This window comes from Diorhabda sublineata, chromosome 4, assembly GCF_026230105.1.
Source record: "Diorhabda sublineata isolate icDioSubl1.1 chromosome 4, icDioSubl1.1, whole genome shotgun sequence".
In the NCBI taxonomy this organism is placed as follows: Eukaryota; Metazoa; Arthropoda; class Insecta; order Coleoptera; family Chrysomelidae; genus Diorhabda; species Diorhabda sublineata.
The window spans coordinates 27,948,627-27,966,003 of record NC_079477.1 but is presented as its reverse complement, the minus strand read 5'-3'; the positions used below and the strand labels follow the sequence as shown (position 1 = coordinate 27,966,003).

Sequence of the window (17,377 nt, the reverse complement as noted above, 5' to 3'; positions counted from 1 at the left end):
CAGGTATTAAGGTGCCTTCAGGTAAAGGGAAAAGACTAATAATCGTCCATATTGGAAGCGAAGAGGGATTTTTAAAGAAAGTTTCCTAACCTTTCAGGCACACCATACGGGAGATTACCACGAGGACATGGATTCGGATGTTTTTGAAGAGTATTTTGGTGAAATGATAAAATATCTTCCGGTTGATTCAGTAGTAGTTATGGATAACCCAAGTTAATATTCTCGACGCATAGAGAAGACTCATCTTGGAGAATCAAGAAATTATTGACTGGTTAACCACCAAAAGTATTGAATTTGAGAATAATTTGATAAAAAAAGAACTATTAGCTATAGAAAATTTACACAAACATCGTTTTATGAAATACTCTGTGGAAGATAAAGCAGATAAACATAGTGTAACTGTGCTGCGCACACTATCATTGCTGACTAAGTCCCATAGAACTTTATGGGCGCAAGTGAAAGGATTTGTAGCAAGACATAACACGACATTCAATATGAAAGACGTTAAGCTACTGTTTGATCAAGCTATTGAGGAGGTGACACCAGAGAATTGGCAAAAAGCAGTCCAGCATGTCATTAAGAAGAGGATCTTGACTACTTGATCGATCGGAGCGTCTACCCGTTAATTATGACGTCAAGAGGAGACGACAGTTCCTCAGATGACGAAGAATATTATGATTTTTTATAACTTAATTTCTGTATAATGTATATACATAATGCCTAATTTTTATTCTGTTAAAATAAAATTCTTCCCTTTTCACGAGTATCCTACCAGCACCCCACACTTAACTTTCAATGTTTGTTAATGGTTAACTATAGGCTAAACCCATATATTGACCCCAACCCGGGTGGTACTACCTGCATTTGATAAAAAAAAATTTAAAATGAAATCAATGCCAAACTATGAAAGTGGCTTAAATATTCATTGGGTCACTCTGTGGCCTCTTTGCATACCTAATGAGATTTTATGACTCTATACCTTTCTGAAATAAACTATAACCGCCAGGAAATCCGTACGTGGATAGTTATTTATGTATGTATGTAAGTGAAGTGAAGTTGTTTCTAGTTGTGTTGTAGAATATGTTTAGTGTACTTTGCTTTACTACATCCTTTCCTAAATTCTCTATATTTCTCCTATTCTGCTAACCGTGGATTGTGAAAAATTGTAATTTTTTTCTATGATATCAACTTGATTTTAGGCTTGAACTGTTCTTAAATCAAACACACTAGTTTAACTTGTTATCATTGCAGAAATATATTACAATTTAGAGACCATTGAAACCATTGACATCATTATCGCTTACGCTACACTACATAATGGTTCATCCCACCATTCTACGTGAACTTGTTGTCAATAAGCTCTTTATAAAATACATAAATTTGAGGTATGGGTCGGATGACAATACTGACTAGCTTCTTAAAGCGCCATTTTGTAAGCCTCATACAGTTACGTTTTCACATGATACATGCAGAAGTAAGATAAAGTTTGTATCTATAAAGTCATCCTATATACACAATAACTATTACCATATTATTAAAGTTCCGGGAACAGTTATAGGTGGAAAAAATCATGTTTTGATCAAATCACATTTGCGTTTCGAGGTGTCATTGATCATTGGGTGAGAAATGATCAATGTTTACACATTTTTATTAATTATGTGATCTAGATTTTAACAAAACTAATCATTAACAACATTTTCCAGAACACTTCATCTATTTTCACAGATCAAAGACAGCATTGAAAAAGGAGCTCCGTCCCAGAAACGAGACCCAACAAATTCCACCACCATACTAAACATTTCAGTGGATGATCTTGATACAATTGGTGTTTATCTTATCCGAATGTCTAGATAATTTTTCGAAAATTGTTCAATCCTGAACGTAGAGCAATATGTTACCCAACAAAAACTAACCGAACAAGAAGCTGGGCCATTTATGCTAGACCTAGACACAAAAGAACAACTGTAAGCTGAACCAGTAAAGAATATCACTGCCCAAAGTTCTTCAGAAGAGTCATCTAGTGAAATGATAGATACAGAAGGCGAACGAGCACGTTCAGCAAGAATATATGCTGACTCATCTGGTGAAAGGACTGAGGAAACCGCAGTGATATTGGAAGATGATGGATTACTAGAAGAGGGAAAATATGTCCGCCTAAAAAAGTCAATGGGAAAAAGTCATCCAGTTTTGTATACATTTATGTCTGTTGCATAACCGAAATAATATCAGAAGATGAAATGAATGAATTTGGATCTTCCAAATAAATGGACAGACGAAATCTAGGCCTGACGAGAAGAAGGCAGCAACCATCGATTTAAATTCATAATTTCATATTTTATTCATATTAACGCACAATGATTACATCCTTGATTTGTTTTGTTGTTTGAAGTTTTTTAAATAAAAGTCTTGAGGAAACTAGTGTTTGATTTTAGTTTGGATATATACACTATCGGTTAAAAGTTTTTGCCCCATATACTTAAATTTTTGATTCATCGACGTAACCTCCTCTTTTCATAATTTCGGTTCTAAATTTTAGAATTGGTCTATTTAGCTCCATTTGTTTTTATTTATATATTTCAAAGATATGAAATGGAAGTAGGATACTGCTTACTAACTTCCTTGTCGAATTCATCCCATAACCACTCAATATGGTTGATGTCGGGCGACTGTAATGGGCAAACCATTACTTTCAGTATATTCTTCATTTCAAATTCTTTCAAATATTCTCTGCACAACATCGAGGAATGATTGAGATCATGGTCATGCTGGAAGATAATACCTTTAAACCATTACCAAGCTTTCACTGTGTTTTATACCCGTTCTTCTTTTGACCCGTGCACAAACACTATTATCTAATACCCATAAACAATTCGTATACGAATTTAACAAAAATCTTGATCCAAAAAGTCACAGCACCTACTTGTGCTTCACAGGGCTAACTGGAATTAAACTACAATCACAAGCACCCAAGAAATAATTTGAACATTTAAAGAATATTAAACAACTCAGCTGGTTCTTGCAAGTTTTAACTTGTTACACTCACTGACATAAGTATAGAACGGACACCGTTTCGACCTTCACTTGACAATATGATAGAGAAGTTAGTAGTAACTGTATTATTTCGAAATTTGAATGAAATGGTTTATGGGGTGGACAGCAGTGTATATCAGATAGAATATAAAAGTCGTTTTGGATCAAAGTGTTGACCGATTTTCATGGGGTTGACCTCTATCTTATGTATTGAGGTATAATTCAAATCTATGCAATTTCTAGCCCTTAATCAAAGACACCCCAGTCAGTAATATGGGTTTTTGTCGAGCATTGATGATATTGAACGTTACGCGTTATACTTTACTACATAAATCGCACAATCAAACATATAGACTAGAAAAATATCTTGTTTGTAATTGTGATAGTTTTAAAAATATGAACCAAATATTTTTAATCTGATCGAAGTCAAAAACTGGTTTCTGGTATATACTGAATTTTTAATTGTGGAAATTTAGAGTGACACTATGGAAAATTATTATTTGTTTAGTGCTTGTCATATTTCTAAGTACATTAATCTCCTAGTGTTGGAATTGACATGTCGAAAACACAGAGAAAAAACTTTAATTCCCAACAAAAGTTTTAGCAATAACGCGGGACGGGTTAGTTTTATTTCAAACAAATTGTTCCCAACTTTCCTGTTTTCCATAATATAAAACGTCGCGATTCAAATGGCTTCCTATTCCAAAAAGTTTTTCCATTTCTTTTCTATTTACGCCACCAGAATAAGCGGGATGTCGTAAATAGCCCTTTGAAAAAGTGTGCAGGACCTCTCTATAATAAAGAGTCAAGAAAACTTGGAACATTTTTATTACCCCTAAATTTCTCCCTTTCTAGTACATTATATGTATGTTTATAGATCGACAGTAGTCCTCATTTTATTCAGTCAAGGGTTTCTAATGGATCTAGGAAAATGTTATCAACCTTCAAAGAGAAATTACCCGAATTAAATATGATAAATAATAACATTAAAATAATGAATCGAATTATGTATGAAAACTGATATCAAAACTGAGCTTAGATTTGATATTAAATCGATTCTGCTTGTTAGTGAAATGTGTGGACATCGGTTTTCATCATACTAAGCTTGTTTTAAAGCTATCAGCTGTTGGACAAATTTGTAATTGTAATTAAACTAAAATTTAATTTTTTTAACATTAGTAATCTAATTTAAATCCCATATGTGAGATATTACGTGAAAGAAACTGTCAAACCTTCACAGATTCTAACGTAGTTAATATACTAAGTTGAAGTTGCTTGGAACGAGGAAATTAAACACCCGTTTCTAATAAAAGAGAAGGCAATACTGCAGCAATAAATCAACTGACGAAAAATGTAATTATATGGGATTGTGCCAATTTTCTACATAATTCATAATAATTATGAACAATTTTTTGAAGTAATAAACTTGATTATCCTTTTTGCCTTACGAAATTATAACCGCAACATCAACAATCACTATTTTCTAACCTGTCCACAAATATTCGATGACAGCTGATATTAGCCAATTATTCGCTGTATGAGAACACGCCTTTAAGGTTTTGAAAATAGAAAATCTCTTCTACTCGCGTACTATGTACGTATATATATTCGTATAAAATTATGAATATTTATAATGCATTTCAAGCCTACTTAATTTTACTATTAGAACTGCTTAATTCAAAACAAATAATTTATTTTGTTTGTTTTAATAGAATAAAACACAAGTAATTCAAATCACGAAAATCTAAGAAAATCAATATGTAGATGCCACATGTTTTTTCTTTCTCGGTATACCAATAGTGTGAAAATGTATACCTAGAGTGAACTGTGTTTTTAGTCTCCGGATAACCAAATACATTAAAATTAAAAGTACATGTTTACATAATTGGGCAAAAAAGGAATCCTATTTAAATATAACAGTAGTTTAATAATAAGTCTTTGACCGAATTTATTCTTTTTGTCCATATTTGTGGAGTTTGTTTGGCACGTAATCCTTGGATGGGCATGAGCAATTGGAAACTAATAAGCATTTAGCAACACCAATTTGGGTAAATTTCTTATACTGCAGCTAGAGGACTACAAGATAAATAAAACGTAAAGATAACAAAAGGACACCTAATCGCAATCGAATTATTACAGCTCTAAATCCTGTCCTTTATGCCCAGTCAAATTAGACTTTTTTCAAAAGAAAATTGACATGTAGAGGCTACATGTTTTTTTCTGCTCAGTACGCCAATACAAGAAACCTCTAGTTTAAAGGTTTTTTCAATATCTACAACTTCTTTCAAACATTTACACTTTACAGAGTGATATACATGTTGTACTTAATTGGCTAATTTGGGCAATGACCAGCATTATGGGTAAATTTATTCGTATTATGTCAGCCATTGAGAACGCGTTTTAGGCAAATTAACAAATCTCTTAACAAGATTTGACGACAAGGTTGAACATAAACGAAGGTCATTGCTTGAGCGTAATGCGAAAGATCCACACAGCAAAGAATCAAAAATTATTTAATTCTGTCCGATTTGCATAATTCGCTGAACATATGGGAAATATGCGAGAAATTTTTGAGCCTAATTTGAATAAACTTCATGTAAACTCTAATAATGAGTCTATGCTTTTGTTGGAAGATGATTATAAATTATTCATAAATAAAGCTAAAGAAGCACAGAGTTAGGAGGCACACTTTCATCTTAACAATATAGAAGATTGAAGAGATACGTCTTGTTCAAAGAACTGTATTGGCAGTCGTAATTGAAATTAATAATCACCAAATAAACAGCTTCAAATTGCTTATTGATCGAAATCATGTGAGGGAATTTACCCACAATGCGATATGAGTATTTTGCATGACCCATTACTTGATAACTTTGTCGTCAAATCTGTTTGTAGGTATTAATAGATTGATCAAAACGCGTTGTGAGGAGTACGCCCCACTCAGTGGCCGAATAAATTTACCCATAGCTCGTTGTGGGTATAGATTTTCACACTATTGGTATACCGAGCAAGAAAAAACATGTGGCATCCACATATTAATTTTCTTCGATTTTCGTGTTGTATTTTCTTATATTAAAACATAAAATTTTTGTTATGAGTGAGTAATTTTAATAGTAAAATTTTGTAGGCTTAAAATGCATTATAAATATTCATAATTTATCTATAATTTTATACCAACATATATACGTATAAAGTACGCGAGTAGAAGAGATTTTCTGTTTTCAAAACTTTAAAGTCGTATTCTCATGCAGGGAATAATTCGCTACGAATAACTTGCTATCATCGAACTTTTGTTGACATGTTAGAAAATAGTGATTGTTGATGTTGGGGTTATGATTTCTTGAGGCAAAAAGTATAATCAACAAATTTATCATAACAGTTTTTAACTTAAAAAAATTGTTCATAATTATTATGAATTGAGTAGAAAAAAAAATTGGCAGCAATCCTAACATAATTACATTTTTCGACAATTAATTTGTTGCTGCAGTATTGCCTTAATTTAATGAGGTATCTAGAATTGAAAGCAATACAAGTAAAAAAAAGGCAATAAAAATAAGAAAAGCATTTACAACTTATTTTAATAATGAAGGTGCTCTAAATTGGCAAGGTTAGTTTCTGTAAATTATAGTGTATATGTACTATGAAGTGAAAAATAAAAATTTTCTATGTAATATATAATTTTTTACCTTATTCTAAGCTAAAAAATGTAGGAGGCATAAATACGAGGTCTGGCTATTAAATAACGAGATTGCGCGCCTAGAGGGCGCCCTAGGCGGGTGGGGTAAAAAACGAGTAGTGCGTTGTGTATCTAGATATCTTGTCTATGCACGACCCAAAACACGCTTCCCTTACTTTTATATTATTTGTGAAGGAGCGGTTTGAAACGAACGTGTTTTTTTCTCGTGACGAAAACCATGTGTGACGAAAAACAGGAGGAACGTATCAATCTCAAATTTCTCGTTAAATTGAAAAAAATTCCAACTGAGTACTATAAATTGTTGCAAAAGACCTATTGGGACAACTCGTTTTAGTGAAGGCCGACAGATCACTGAAGATGACCAGCGCCCAGGTCGCCCTGTGACTGTTTCAACTCCGGAAACAGTGACCAAAATCAACCAAATTGTACGTGCAGATCGTCGAATAAGCATCTGGATGATTGCCGAGGCTGTAAATGCCGATAAAGAAACGGCTAGAAACATTTTACACTAGGAATTACTCATGATAAAAGTCTGTGCGAAGCTGGTGCCGAAAAAATCTGACTCCTGACCAAAAGCTCTTGCATCAACGGGTCTGCTCAGATTTCCTTGAAAAGCTAGAAAAAGATTTGCTTTGAAAGGGAACCGATTTGAGTCGATGAAAGCGGAAAAACAAAAAACGGCAGAGCCTCTAAAGGTCCCCATCAAATAAGACTTGCTTCGATCAATGGAACAAACGTATGGAAAGGTATATGAAGGGGAGCATTCGAATGTAGAATAATTTCTATAATAAAACCCTTTTTCGTAACCAGTCCCGTTATTTAATAGTCAAACCTCGTATACATGGCATTTTGACAGATGAAAGCATATTAATTTAGTAACAATTGAATTTTTTTTAGCGAATACTAACTGTTAGTAGTTGAACAAATCCAACTAATGGAGAGTCCTTTTCTACACTTTCTGTACACTGTTGATACAATATGATAACATATTTTTATTATTTTATCTGTTTCCCATAACCTAGACGCCAAAACATGGGAAAACAAACTGTAACACTTTTTATTTCCATTTCTCCGATTACGGATGATAAGTTGTTTTTTTATTCCGTCAGTTTTTCTTTTTATTCCATATTATGAACAGTCTGCCAGTGAATATTGAATAGTTTAATATTTTTCTGACATATATCACAATTTGATATATTTGTTTTTGATTTAATGTGAATATGTGAGAGTTTTGTGTAGACCAGTCGTGTGTGTTGATTTTATTACTTTTTGCGATTAAATTTGATTACGTTCTATTGAATTATTATCATTTAATTATTTATGTACGTTTTTCAAATACGATTACAGATAACAGTTCACTAGGAAGAATAATTGCAGAGAATAAACCCTTTCTTAACTTAATATTAACTCCAACAATATCTAACCATTATTGGTTAAACTGAGTTTCAATATGAGGTCAAGGAGTTAAACGAGCTGACCAATTGTTTTTTAATCATATTTTATCATATTTTTGCTGTCTATGAATATGAAAAAAAGCACGATCTCAAAATAATTGAGCCATAAATTCTTCAATTAGAGCCACAATATTAAGTGGGTCTACTCCAGACACATATCGTTTGTGGATTATTTGTTGGTGGTAGAACATAGAATACGAGATACAATATATTCTTAGTTACGAGTAAATTACAAATATTTTTAGAAAAATGATTTTATTTATGTTCAAAGTAATTATCACCCACATCAATGCAATTGATTTCACAAAATAAGAGCTTGACGCTAGTCATCTTTTGGAATGCTCTTTATTTATTTTATTCTCCGTATTGAAACGTCCACCATGTAAACGTTTTTGCAGATTAAAGAGTAACCAGAAAACATACAAAGATGTAGAAATATGAACCACGACGTTTATATATATGTTAAAAGCGTTCAAGGAAGTAAGACATGATAATATGCTTGAAATTTTGAAAAAGTTTCCTATAGATGATAAAGATATACGCATTATTGGTAAAATCTACAGGCATGTAGTCACTGGAGTTCGAATAAATTAACAAAGTTTCCCTCAAGTTGTAATAAGAAGAAAAATAAGACAAGGTTGTATTTAATCTCCATTACTTTTCAATCTGTGCTCAGGAGTAATATTCAATAAAGTTCTAGAGAACGCTGATGAAGATGGTTTGCTTAATGAAAGAATATACACTACGCTGATGATACTCTTTCAATATCCAGCTCGTTTCAAGAGCTGCAGAGGCCTTTATACTATCTTGTTATAATCTGTCAAAATTATAAATTAAAGTGCAATACAAATATATAGTCATAATTAAACAACAAAATGTACCAGAAGGAATAATCACGATTAGTTACTCAGCAATAGTAGAAAAATTAACGTACCTGAGATCCGCAATAAACAATAAATGAAATCCTAGAAAGGAAATACGATACAATAATATTCAAAGAGCAAGTTTTATCATACTAAAAAAATCTTTTGCAGCCAAGATCTTTACTTTAATTTCCATATGAGAATGGCACGATGTTATATCTTGCCTGTGCCCTCATTCGATGCAGTCACATAGAAATTCACAGGAAATCACCGTATTCTAAAGATAAGTTATGTGTATAGAGCTACAAACACCGAGGCTCTTGAACGTATGTACAAAACTCTAAAAATAGTTAACATTAGAAACAGACTTAAATTAGAATTCTTTGGCATCCCTATAAAGTACGATCGTCTTCATTTGGTAGTGCAAATTAAAATAACCGACGAGATAACATCCTCTGCAGTCAATACAGTAATGATAGTCACTATGATAGTCAACAATGGAATCAACAATCGATAACAGTCACCGCACGCGAAGAAAGTCAAATCAGCCGAATAGAATGGATATTCAAAGACTTTTACATACTACGTAAGATGTATTATTGTAGCCCTGCAGAGGAGCAGCTCCTATATCAGGGCCAATCTCCAATAAACTTTCCTCCCATAAAAAATTTCCTACCTAAAAATTGTCCAACGAATCTCTCTCTTTCTCTTGTATTATCGTGGTGGAACATTATTGACCATTGAATATTGGCTGACTTACCAATTGCAGGTAAATATTTTTGGGTGTACAAATATGACAGATTTTTATGATTACGACTTGTGAATGGTGGGCCCGTTTTGTGAAGCAAAAATAATTGGAAAGAAATGCTTTATAAACTACGATTTTTTCTTATTACAATCTATTTTATTGAGTAGTTTAGATAAACTGAAATGGTAGAAATGTGTAGGTTATGTCAGTAGTTTTATTATCAAAATTTGTTAACATTTTCAATCAACTAATAAATATGGTGAGAATAATAGTTGAAAACAGAGGAAAATAGACGAAAATTTATAAAAAAATCCTAGAGAAGATTCAATATCTTCGAGGAAACATTAGAGAAGTACGAAGAAGAGAACAAGAAGTCCTCTGACTACGCACTTGTTTTAAGATGGACAAGAAAATAGCAGGTAAAAATGGTATTATACGTTCATGAAAGAATATATCCTTGCATGTTCCAGTGCCAACCTTAACAGCCAGAAGTTATTACAACAAAAACCTTATTAAGTCACAACATTAATGCGCCGAAGAAATTTTTCAAGTGCCATATCCTAGAAGATTTCGCCAGACTAATTCTCTAGCAGATTTTTCGTTTTTCAGCAACTATATCTTATAAATTCTACAAAGAAAGACCCTATTCCATTGAAAGACTTTTGTTAGTATATTAGTTTCACCCTTCTTCACTAGATTATTATTATTCAATAAGAGAACGACTTAAGCTATTGTTGATACGATTTAAGTAGCTGTTAAGTTGAGATAAATGTTCTAATAAGTACGAACGTCTACTTTCTCATAAAAGAGCCTCAAGTTTTTATATATGGTAATTAGGAGGCCACTAAGAAAGATTCATGAGATGCAAACGAATATGTTTTGTTCGAATTATATTAAATATTACTATTTTATTTCCTTGGGAAGTATATTTATATAAACCTTCTAAATAGACAGTGTTCAGTTTTCCACTTTGCTTTAGTTGTTTCGTTCTCTTTTTTTTGCGGGTTAGTCATATTCGTTTTATGGGTTTCTTTTTCGGTTTTAAAGTTTTTACATACTATTCAGGGATCTGTTCATTTATTTTCTATTTGCAAGTGATTTTATTCACCTCAATACATCTCACTCATTTAGTCGGAGGAGCTTCTTGTTAGTTCAATTAATATATAATTCTCGCTGTTGAGTTGTAAGATATGAAACTTGCTTCTATGTTGTTTTTTATTATCGAATTCAATCGAAATCTGTACCTAAAAATGTGATACCAATATAGTTTTCCCTTATCAATTCGTTCTTAAAATTACTCCTTGGAGTTTCTCGAGATTTTCAACATGCAATTTAATGGAATTTCCCTTCTGAGACTAATAAATGAAATAAGACTTGACCTTACGAAACATTTATGGAAATAATGAAGACGTGGAATAGAACATGGAAATAATAAAGATGAGTTTCGATGAAGATTCGGCGAAGGACGAAGCTTCACACGCAAACTCCGCGAAAAACATATTTACAAAAATGTCAGGCAGAAGTTAATGAAAAATCAGACATGGTTACAAATGCTGCAGGGCGATCAAAGCTAGAAATATAAAACTAGAAACGAAATGAACGTATTAAAATGGATAAAAATTATAGAATAATATTGTTCATATCAATGAATTGAAAACTGGACTACAGAGGTACAAACCTCGTAATTTGACTATACTGAGATCGATTTAATTATACATTCAGGATTATTATCTATTAATATTAGGATACCAAGCCATAATTCTAATATAAATGGATGAAAACTATAGAATAACGGTACTCACATCACTGAATTGAAAAGAAATAGCACGACCTTGAGCGACTAGAAAAGATGAGACCTTAGGGTATAATCCTCGTAATTTGAGTAAACTGAGCTCGATTTAATTATAAATTAAGGATTATTATCTATTAATTTTAGGCTACTGAAGCTATAAACCTAAAAATAAATTATAATCAAGAGATCACAAAAATATTCCATAAAGCTAAAATTTGAATTATTTTAGTAATCGGTAAAGACTATGATATTTTACTTTATCTTAATGTACACTTTTATCTTTTTTTTCTAAAAGAATAGTCCAACAAACAACTTTCATCGCACTTCTACTCACTCAATCCCTCTTACCTCTCTCACCTCCCTACTCATAAAACAGAGCAGAAAATAACTTAGTCATCCAGAGCTCTTTCCTTAACATTATTATATGAATTCAGTGTGTCGAAGTGGTTACAATATCTGAATATCCTATGAAATTTACGGGTTCAGATCCTACTAAAATCTAATTTGGAATAATGGGTCGTTTACAGAATAATGTAAATTTAAGGATTGTGGTGTTTACTACAATTTGTTCGAATACGAAAAGCTGAAGTATATTTATAAGTTAAGAGAAGAATGGAATTGTAAAGATCCCATAAATATTTCTTAACGTCCTTCCAAGCAACTAGAAATAGTTATATATGAGAACGCAGCATTTATAATCACTTATTTTATCTTCCTTCCTCATAAATCCCAAATTCTGGTTCTAAAGTGCTGGAAATTTCACTGTTAAGCTTTTTAAGACGTGTTAACTGCAGAAATAAACCGACAACTACAATTACAGAATAGTTTACGGTATATTTTCATGACACGTTGTCAAAGTGCGGAAAAGGACATATTCTTAAGGTTGTTGTTGTTCTGTTGCGGTTGTATAGTATATAAATAAGAAATACCTTCTAGAAAAAGAAGCTTGATAAATCAAAGGATGATTAATTGAAAAGGATGAACTTAGGATGATTATAGAAGAAATCAAATCAAATCAAGATCAGGTTAAATTCATATATACACCTGGTTCAAAGACAAAATACAACCTATGAAGCGGATATGGAGTACATAAGAAAAGTGCTGATAGATAGAAAAATATAGAAAATACGAAATGAAGATATAAAACAATGGAAGAAAACATTTGAATCACAAAATCTCCTAAAACGGATGAAAAATGAGAAATAGATCAAGAAAGTTTGAGAGTCAAGAAGACACGACATCATTTGAAATATGAATAAAATTCCCATGAGCATATTAAAGGCATATAACCTCAAAAAAGATTGCGCTTATGAATTCAGACATTGTGGTTAGATTGAGTGTATTATACAAAGTAGATGATCATTGTAGATATCGGAAAAAATAGAACACATCTACTATTCAAGTTCATAGCGGATATCACAATAGATAAAGTAGTACCGAAGCATGATAGGTACTATCTAGAGCGCAACATATATCGCGTTTGGGGACGATACAGTAATCATCGCTAAAAAAGAGGACAAGAGCTTCATAAATTTTAAGGAGCCCCACAAAAACCGAAGGAAGATGGATGAAACAAAAAATTTGTTGACAGTAATAGGGCTATCGTCGGAAAAGAAATTACGAATCAACAACACAGATATAAGATAAAGATATGGGATACTAAGATGAAACAGAAAAATACCTTTGAGGGATCATTTAGAGCGTATCTATCTATCAATAAATAATACCCAGGTAAACCAATAATTAGCAGATCATCAGGTTTCAATTCTTTTTCTTCTTATTGTGCCTTGTCAAGTTCTCCTGACGTTGGAAATTACAATGGAGAGCTGATCGTTGTTTTCAGGCAGTCTGAGGAATTGTTGAATATTCTGTATACCTGTACATTCCCGGATGTTCCTCAACTAGGATACTTGTTTTCTTTCTTTGTCCCTTCAGCCCTCTGTTTCGCCTTTCATTATTGGGAACCGATAACGATTTCCTCTAAGGTATGATCGAGGTTTGACAATTTTCCGGATTTGACTATTTTAAAAAGTTCACGAACTGCATGCGTCTGTTTAAAACTACTACAAACAGTGATTCAATCCTGCATCTAATTTTCTTATCCGAGTCCAACTGCTTGGGGATGTAGCAACTTAGGTTTTTAAAATTGGAGACCCTCTCAACGTTCTGTCCATTTATCTGTAGTAAAGAGTTGAGGTATAGCTGGCGGCTTACGACTATAAACATTGTCTTAGCAATATTTATAAACATTCCAACTTCCTGTCTATTTGCATTAGCAGATCTCAATAGAGATGTATTAATGTCTTCATTATCATAACTTACTTGATTTATATCATAGGCTTTCATTATTAAGTTTTTGATTTAAGCAGAAAATCCTGTAATAGAATTGAGAGTCGTTTAGGGATATCCAAAACTCCAAACTCCAAAAACAAAATATTTTTTTGTCCAACCTGAGTGAAAAAGAAATACTCAAATAAAGAAGAGGCTATTCATTAAAATATTGTTACAAAATCCCCCGTGCAAGCCTCTTTCTTCTAGTAAAAAATTTCATCATCATTCCATTCCAATAAAATATTGTGACATATATCGATTAATTATCGTTAAGAAAATATACAGTTTATTTAAAAATCACACCACACGTTACGATAATTATTTTAAAGTTAATTTTGAATAACATTGAGCTAAGGAAACATCCCAATATTCAGAATACACCTTCTTTTCTTAAATAAAATCAACAAACTTTGTTAACTTCAAAGAATCTTCAAATTTTTATTGTATTTTTTTAGGTTATTTCAGTATTTTATAAAGCAAATTAGAATTGTCCATCATAATTTACTTCACTCTGTTTATTTATCTGTTCAAATGTAAAATATTTCGATAGATCAATGGTTCGTAACGCAGCTTACAATCCTTTGGTTGGTAGATCTAATTTCATTAGGCTCGCGAATAAAAAAGCAAAAAACTTTTTTTGGTTCTATAAAACATTTTTTCAAAAAAAAAGAACTTCATCAAATTACACTGATGTAAGTCGTGGTAATTGGTTTTGAAAAATAATTTATATAATAGATACTGATGATAAGAAGGTTGAAAAAGTATATAGTGAATATATAGTTTTAGAAATGTGAAAAAAATTAATATTACTTTCTAATGATTAGCTGTAAAATCCGCTATTGAGTAAAGTTGAAATCATTGTGAAAAACACTAAAGTACAAAGTAAAAATATTTATTTATGTCTTGTGACATTTTTTCAAACGAACTTGCGTAATGAATACTGGTAAAAAATTATGAGGATTGATATTGATATCCGACGCTTTCAAAACTCGTTTATTTCCCTCACTTTTCATTTGGATTAACTATAAAAGCGTGTTTTCGTTATTATTTCCATCGATTGTGTTGAAACAATATTTTTTCTCTACTTTTCTAGTAAAAACAAATGAATTGACGCCCCAGACTATTGCTAGAATGCTCGCAAAAAATAACAAGCCATTGAAAGCTGTTTGTTGTTATTTTCTCTTACCATTTCGTCAACTGTGGAGAACCTATTAAGATAGCCAGATATGGAGAATAGGGCCGCCATGTTGGTCATAATGAAGGCGAGCCCTGCGGTGAAAAAGCACCATCCATAGCGGTAGTCGTAGACGGGGCCTGATGGCGGTTCTTTGTGGTATTGCGATATTTCCAACAGAGTCTCTGAGAGAGACGAAACAAAGATGACCAAACCGGTGCCTAGGGATAGACCTGTAACAACAAAACGTACATTAAATTTACGTGAATTGTTATTACCTCATGTTACGAGGATGAACGTGATGCTTACGACTGCCCTTTGCTACATTTCTTCTATAAAGCATATTATTCTGCTTTATAACAATTATTTCCGTCCTTCATCTGGTTTTTATTCAATAATAATACAATATAACGAGAAAATAAGAAAATTTGAGATATTATGAATTGTAGGTGACTGTTTCATCGGTATTTGGGTATTGGTATCATTTTATGATGTTTCCTTGCTTCTTGGATACATAGTTTGCTATGGTACTTTAAAGTTTTCCTATTAATACCTTATAATGAAAAAATAATCGTGAATTTTAGAAAGAATTTATTGATAAAATTGGTTGATGTATTCTATAGGTTATCATAGGTCTAGGGTTTCTTTCAACATACTTACAAAGAGGAACTAGGAAGTAATCTCGCTTTCTTGAATTAAATGCAAACGAATGAATGTTTTGTTTTATTTACAATATTTCGCCACCCATTGTGCAAATTCTCATTGTTAAGTCGCATTCGTTTTTGAGTAAAAAACCGTTAGAATTTTCGATTTTTTTATTGGTAATAAATACTAAGTGTTCTGGGACTTGATGCAAAAAATTCGACAGAGAGTAGATGACTTGAAAATTATGCTGAGAACCGGTCGCCATAAAGAGACATTCTGAAAAAAAATCATGAATTGTGATTATTATACTTATTATACTTACAGAGATTTTAAAACACAATCACACATTTCTAATTGAAGCAAATTTTCGTTTCGTAAAATTCGTTTTATATCCATGAGAAAAAATTTAAATGTGGGAAAATTTTTATTGATTAGACTAAAACTTATCAAATAAAAACAAAAAACTATAATGTTCGAAGGGGGCACCTTGGACTTCTACACACTATGGAGTCTACGGAGCTTGGGAGATCATTCCAAGATTCTGCCTTAGAGCGTAACAACGAGAGTATATTCTATCGATCATTTCGTTCCCTATGTTTGCATATACTAAGCTTTTAAGATATCTTTTTTTTATATTTTCATTATTAATCTCTTTTTTACTTACACCAGTAATATGATTTTCGATAGCATGCTGTACAAATGTTTATTTATTTATTTATCAGTTCCCTAAGAATTGCTTGATTGTGTTTTAATACTTCCTGAATTTTCAATAAATAATTACAATGATTTTCTTCAGAGTGTCTCTTTATGGCGAATTATTTTTTTTTGGCATGTATAACGATCTAGAAATCTATATATCTCCTAAACCATAAATGTTATTCAGTTAAATAAGAAGTATCTTTTTAAAAAAATTGATTGATAAACTCACTGATGCTATTTTTTTATTGTACAGGTTGTCCCTGTGAAAGTTACAGATTGTTAACCATTCCGGTACCAGTCGCCCTTGGCCTTCAGATAGTAGTGTAGAATTATTTATTCCGTCAAACACACTACGTGGATATATATATATATATATAACTATCCAATAAAAACTCATGATGTTCGAATGTATTATATAGAAAATATACTCAAATATAAGTTCTGATTCCATATAAAGGCCTATAACTCAGAAACAAGGCGTCGAATGAGAAATTTTTTTGTCATCAGCATCATTTTCACGTCATCTACTCCATCCCGAATTTTTGCATTAAGTTCCGGAACATCTTGTATTGTATCGTTTGATTGTGAATAGACATCAGGTAGTGCGATATCGGACACTATTATTTTTCAAGGTCAGTCTGCACAGTGCGATCTTGTATCGTCGTGTGCAAAATAACGCCCTTTCCTTGAACAATCACTGGACTTTTTGATTGAAGATGAGTTCCCTGAATATAATTGTTCAGAAAGAAGATTTGTTTCTTCAGGTTTTATCATTTTAAAATGAATAATTCCGCGTATACTCATACAGAAGCACAAAATATAGAAGCGTCACCCAAACACCTACTTTGTTTATTATAAATTTGCTTCCACCTCTGTTCTTAGCATGAAATTGTTTAATTTTGTTTTTCTTATCTATAGGAGACAGTTCAATATTACCGGCTATA

The 17,377-nt window shown here is 32.1% G+C and overlaps 1 protein-coding gene across 1 annotated transcript in view; it reads right to left on the bottom strand.

Moving 5' to 3' along the window:
* The window catches only part of LOC130442925 (voltage-dependent calcium channel gamma-5 subunit-like), a 289,009-nt gene that overhangs the window by 32,404 nt on the left and 239,228 nt on the right, over nt 1-17,377 (bottom strand). Inside the window, exon 5 of the mRNA XM_056777334.1 lies at nt 15,102-15,322. Coding sequence (XP_056633312.1) covers nt 15,102-15,322 — 221 coding nt within the window. The remainder of the gene's footprint in view (nt 1-15,101; nt 15,323-17,377) is intronic.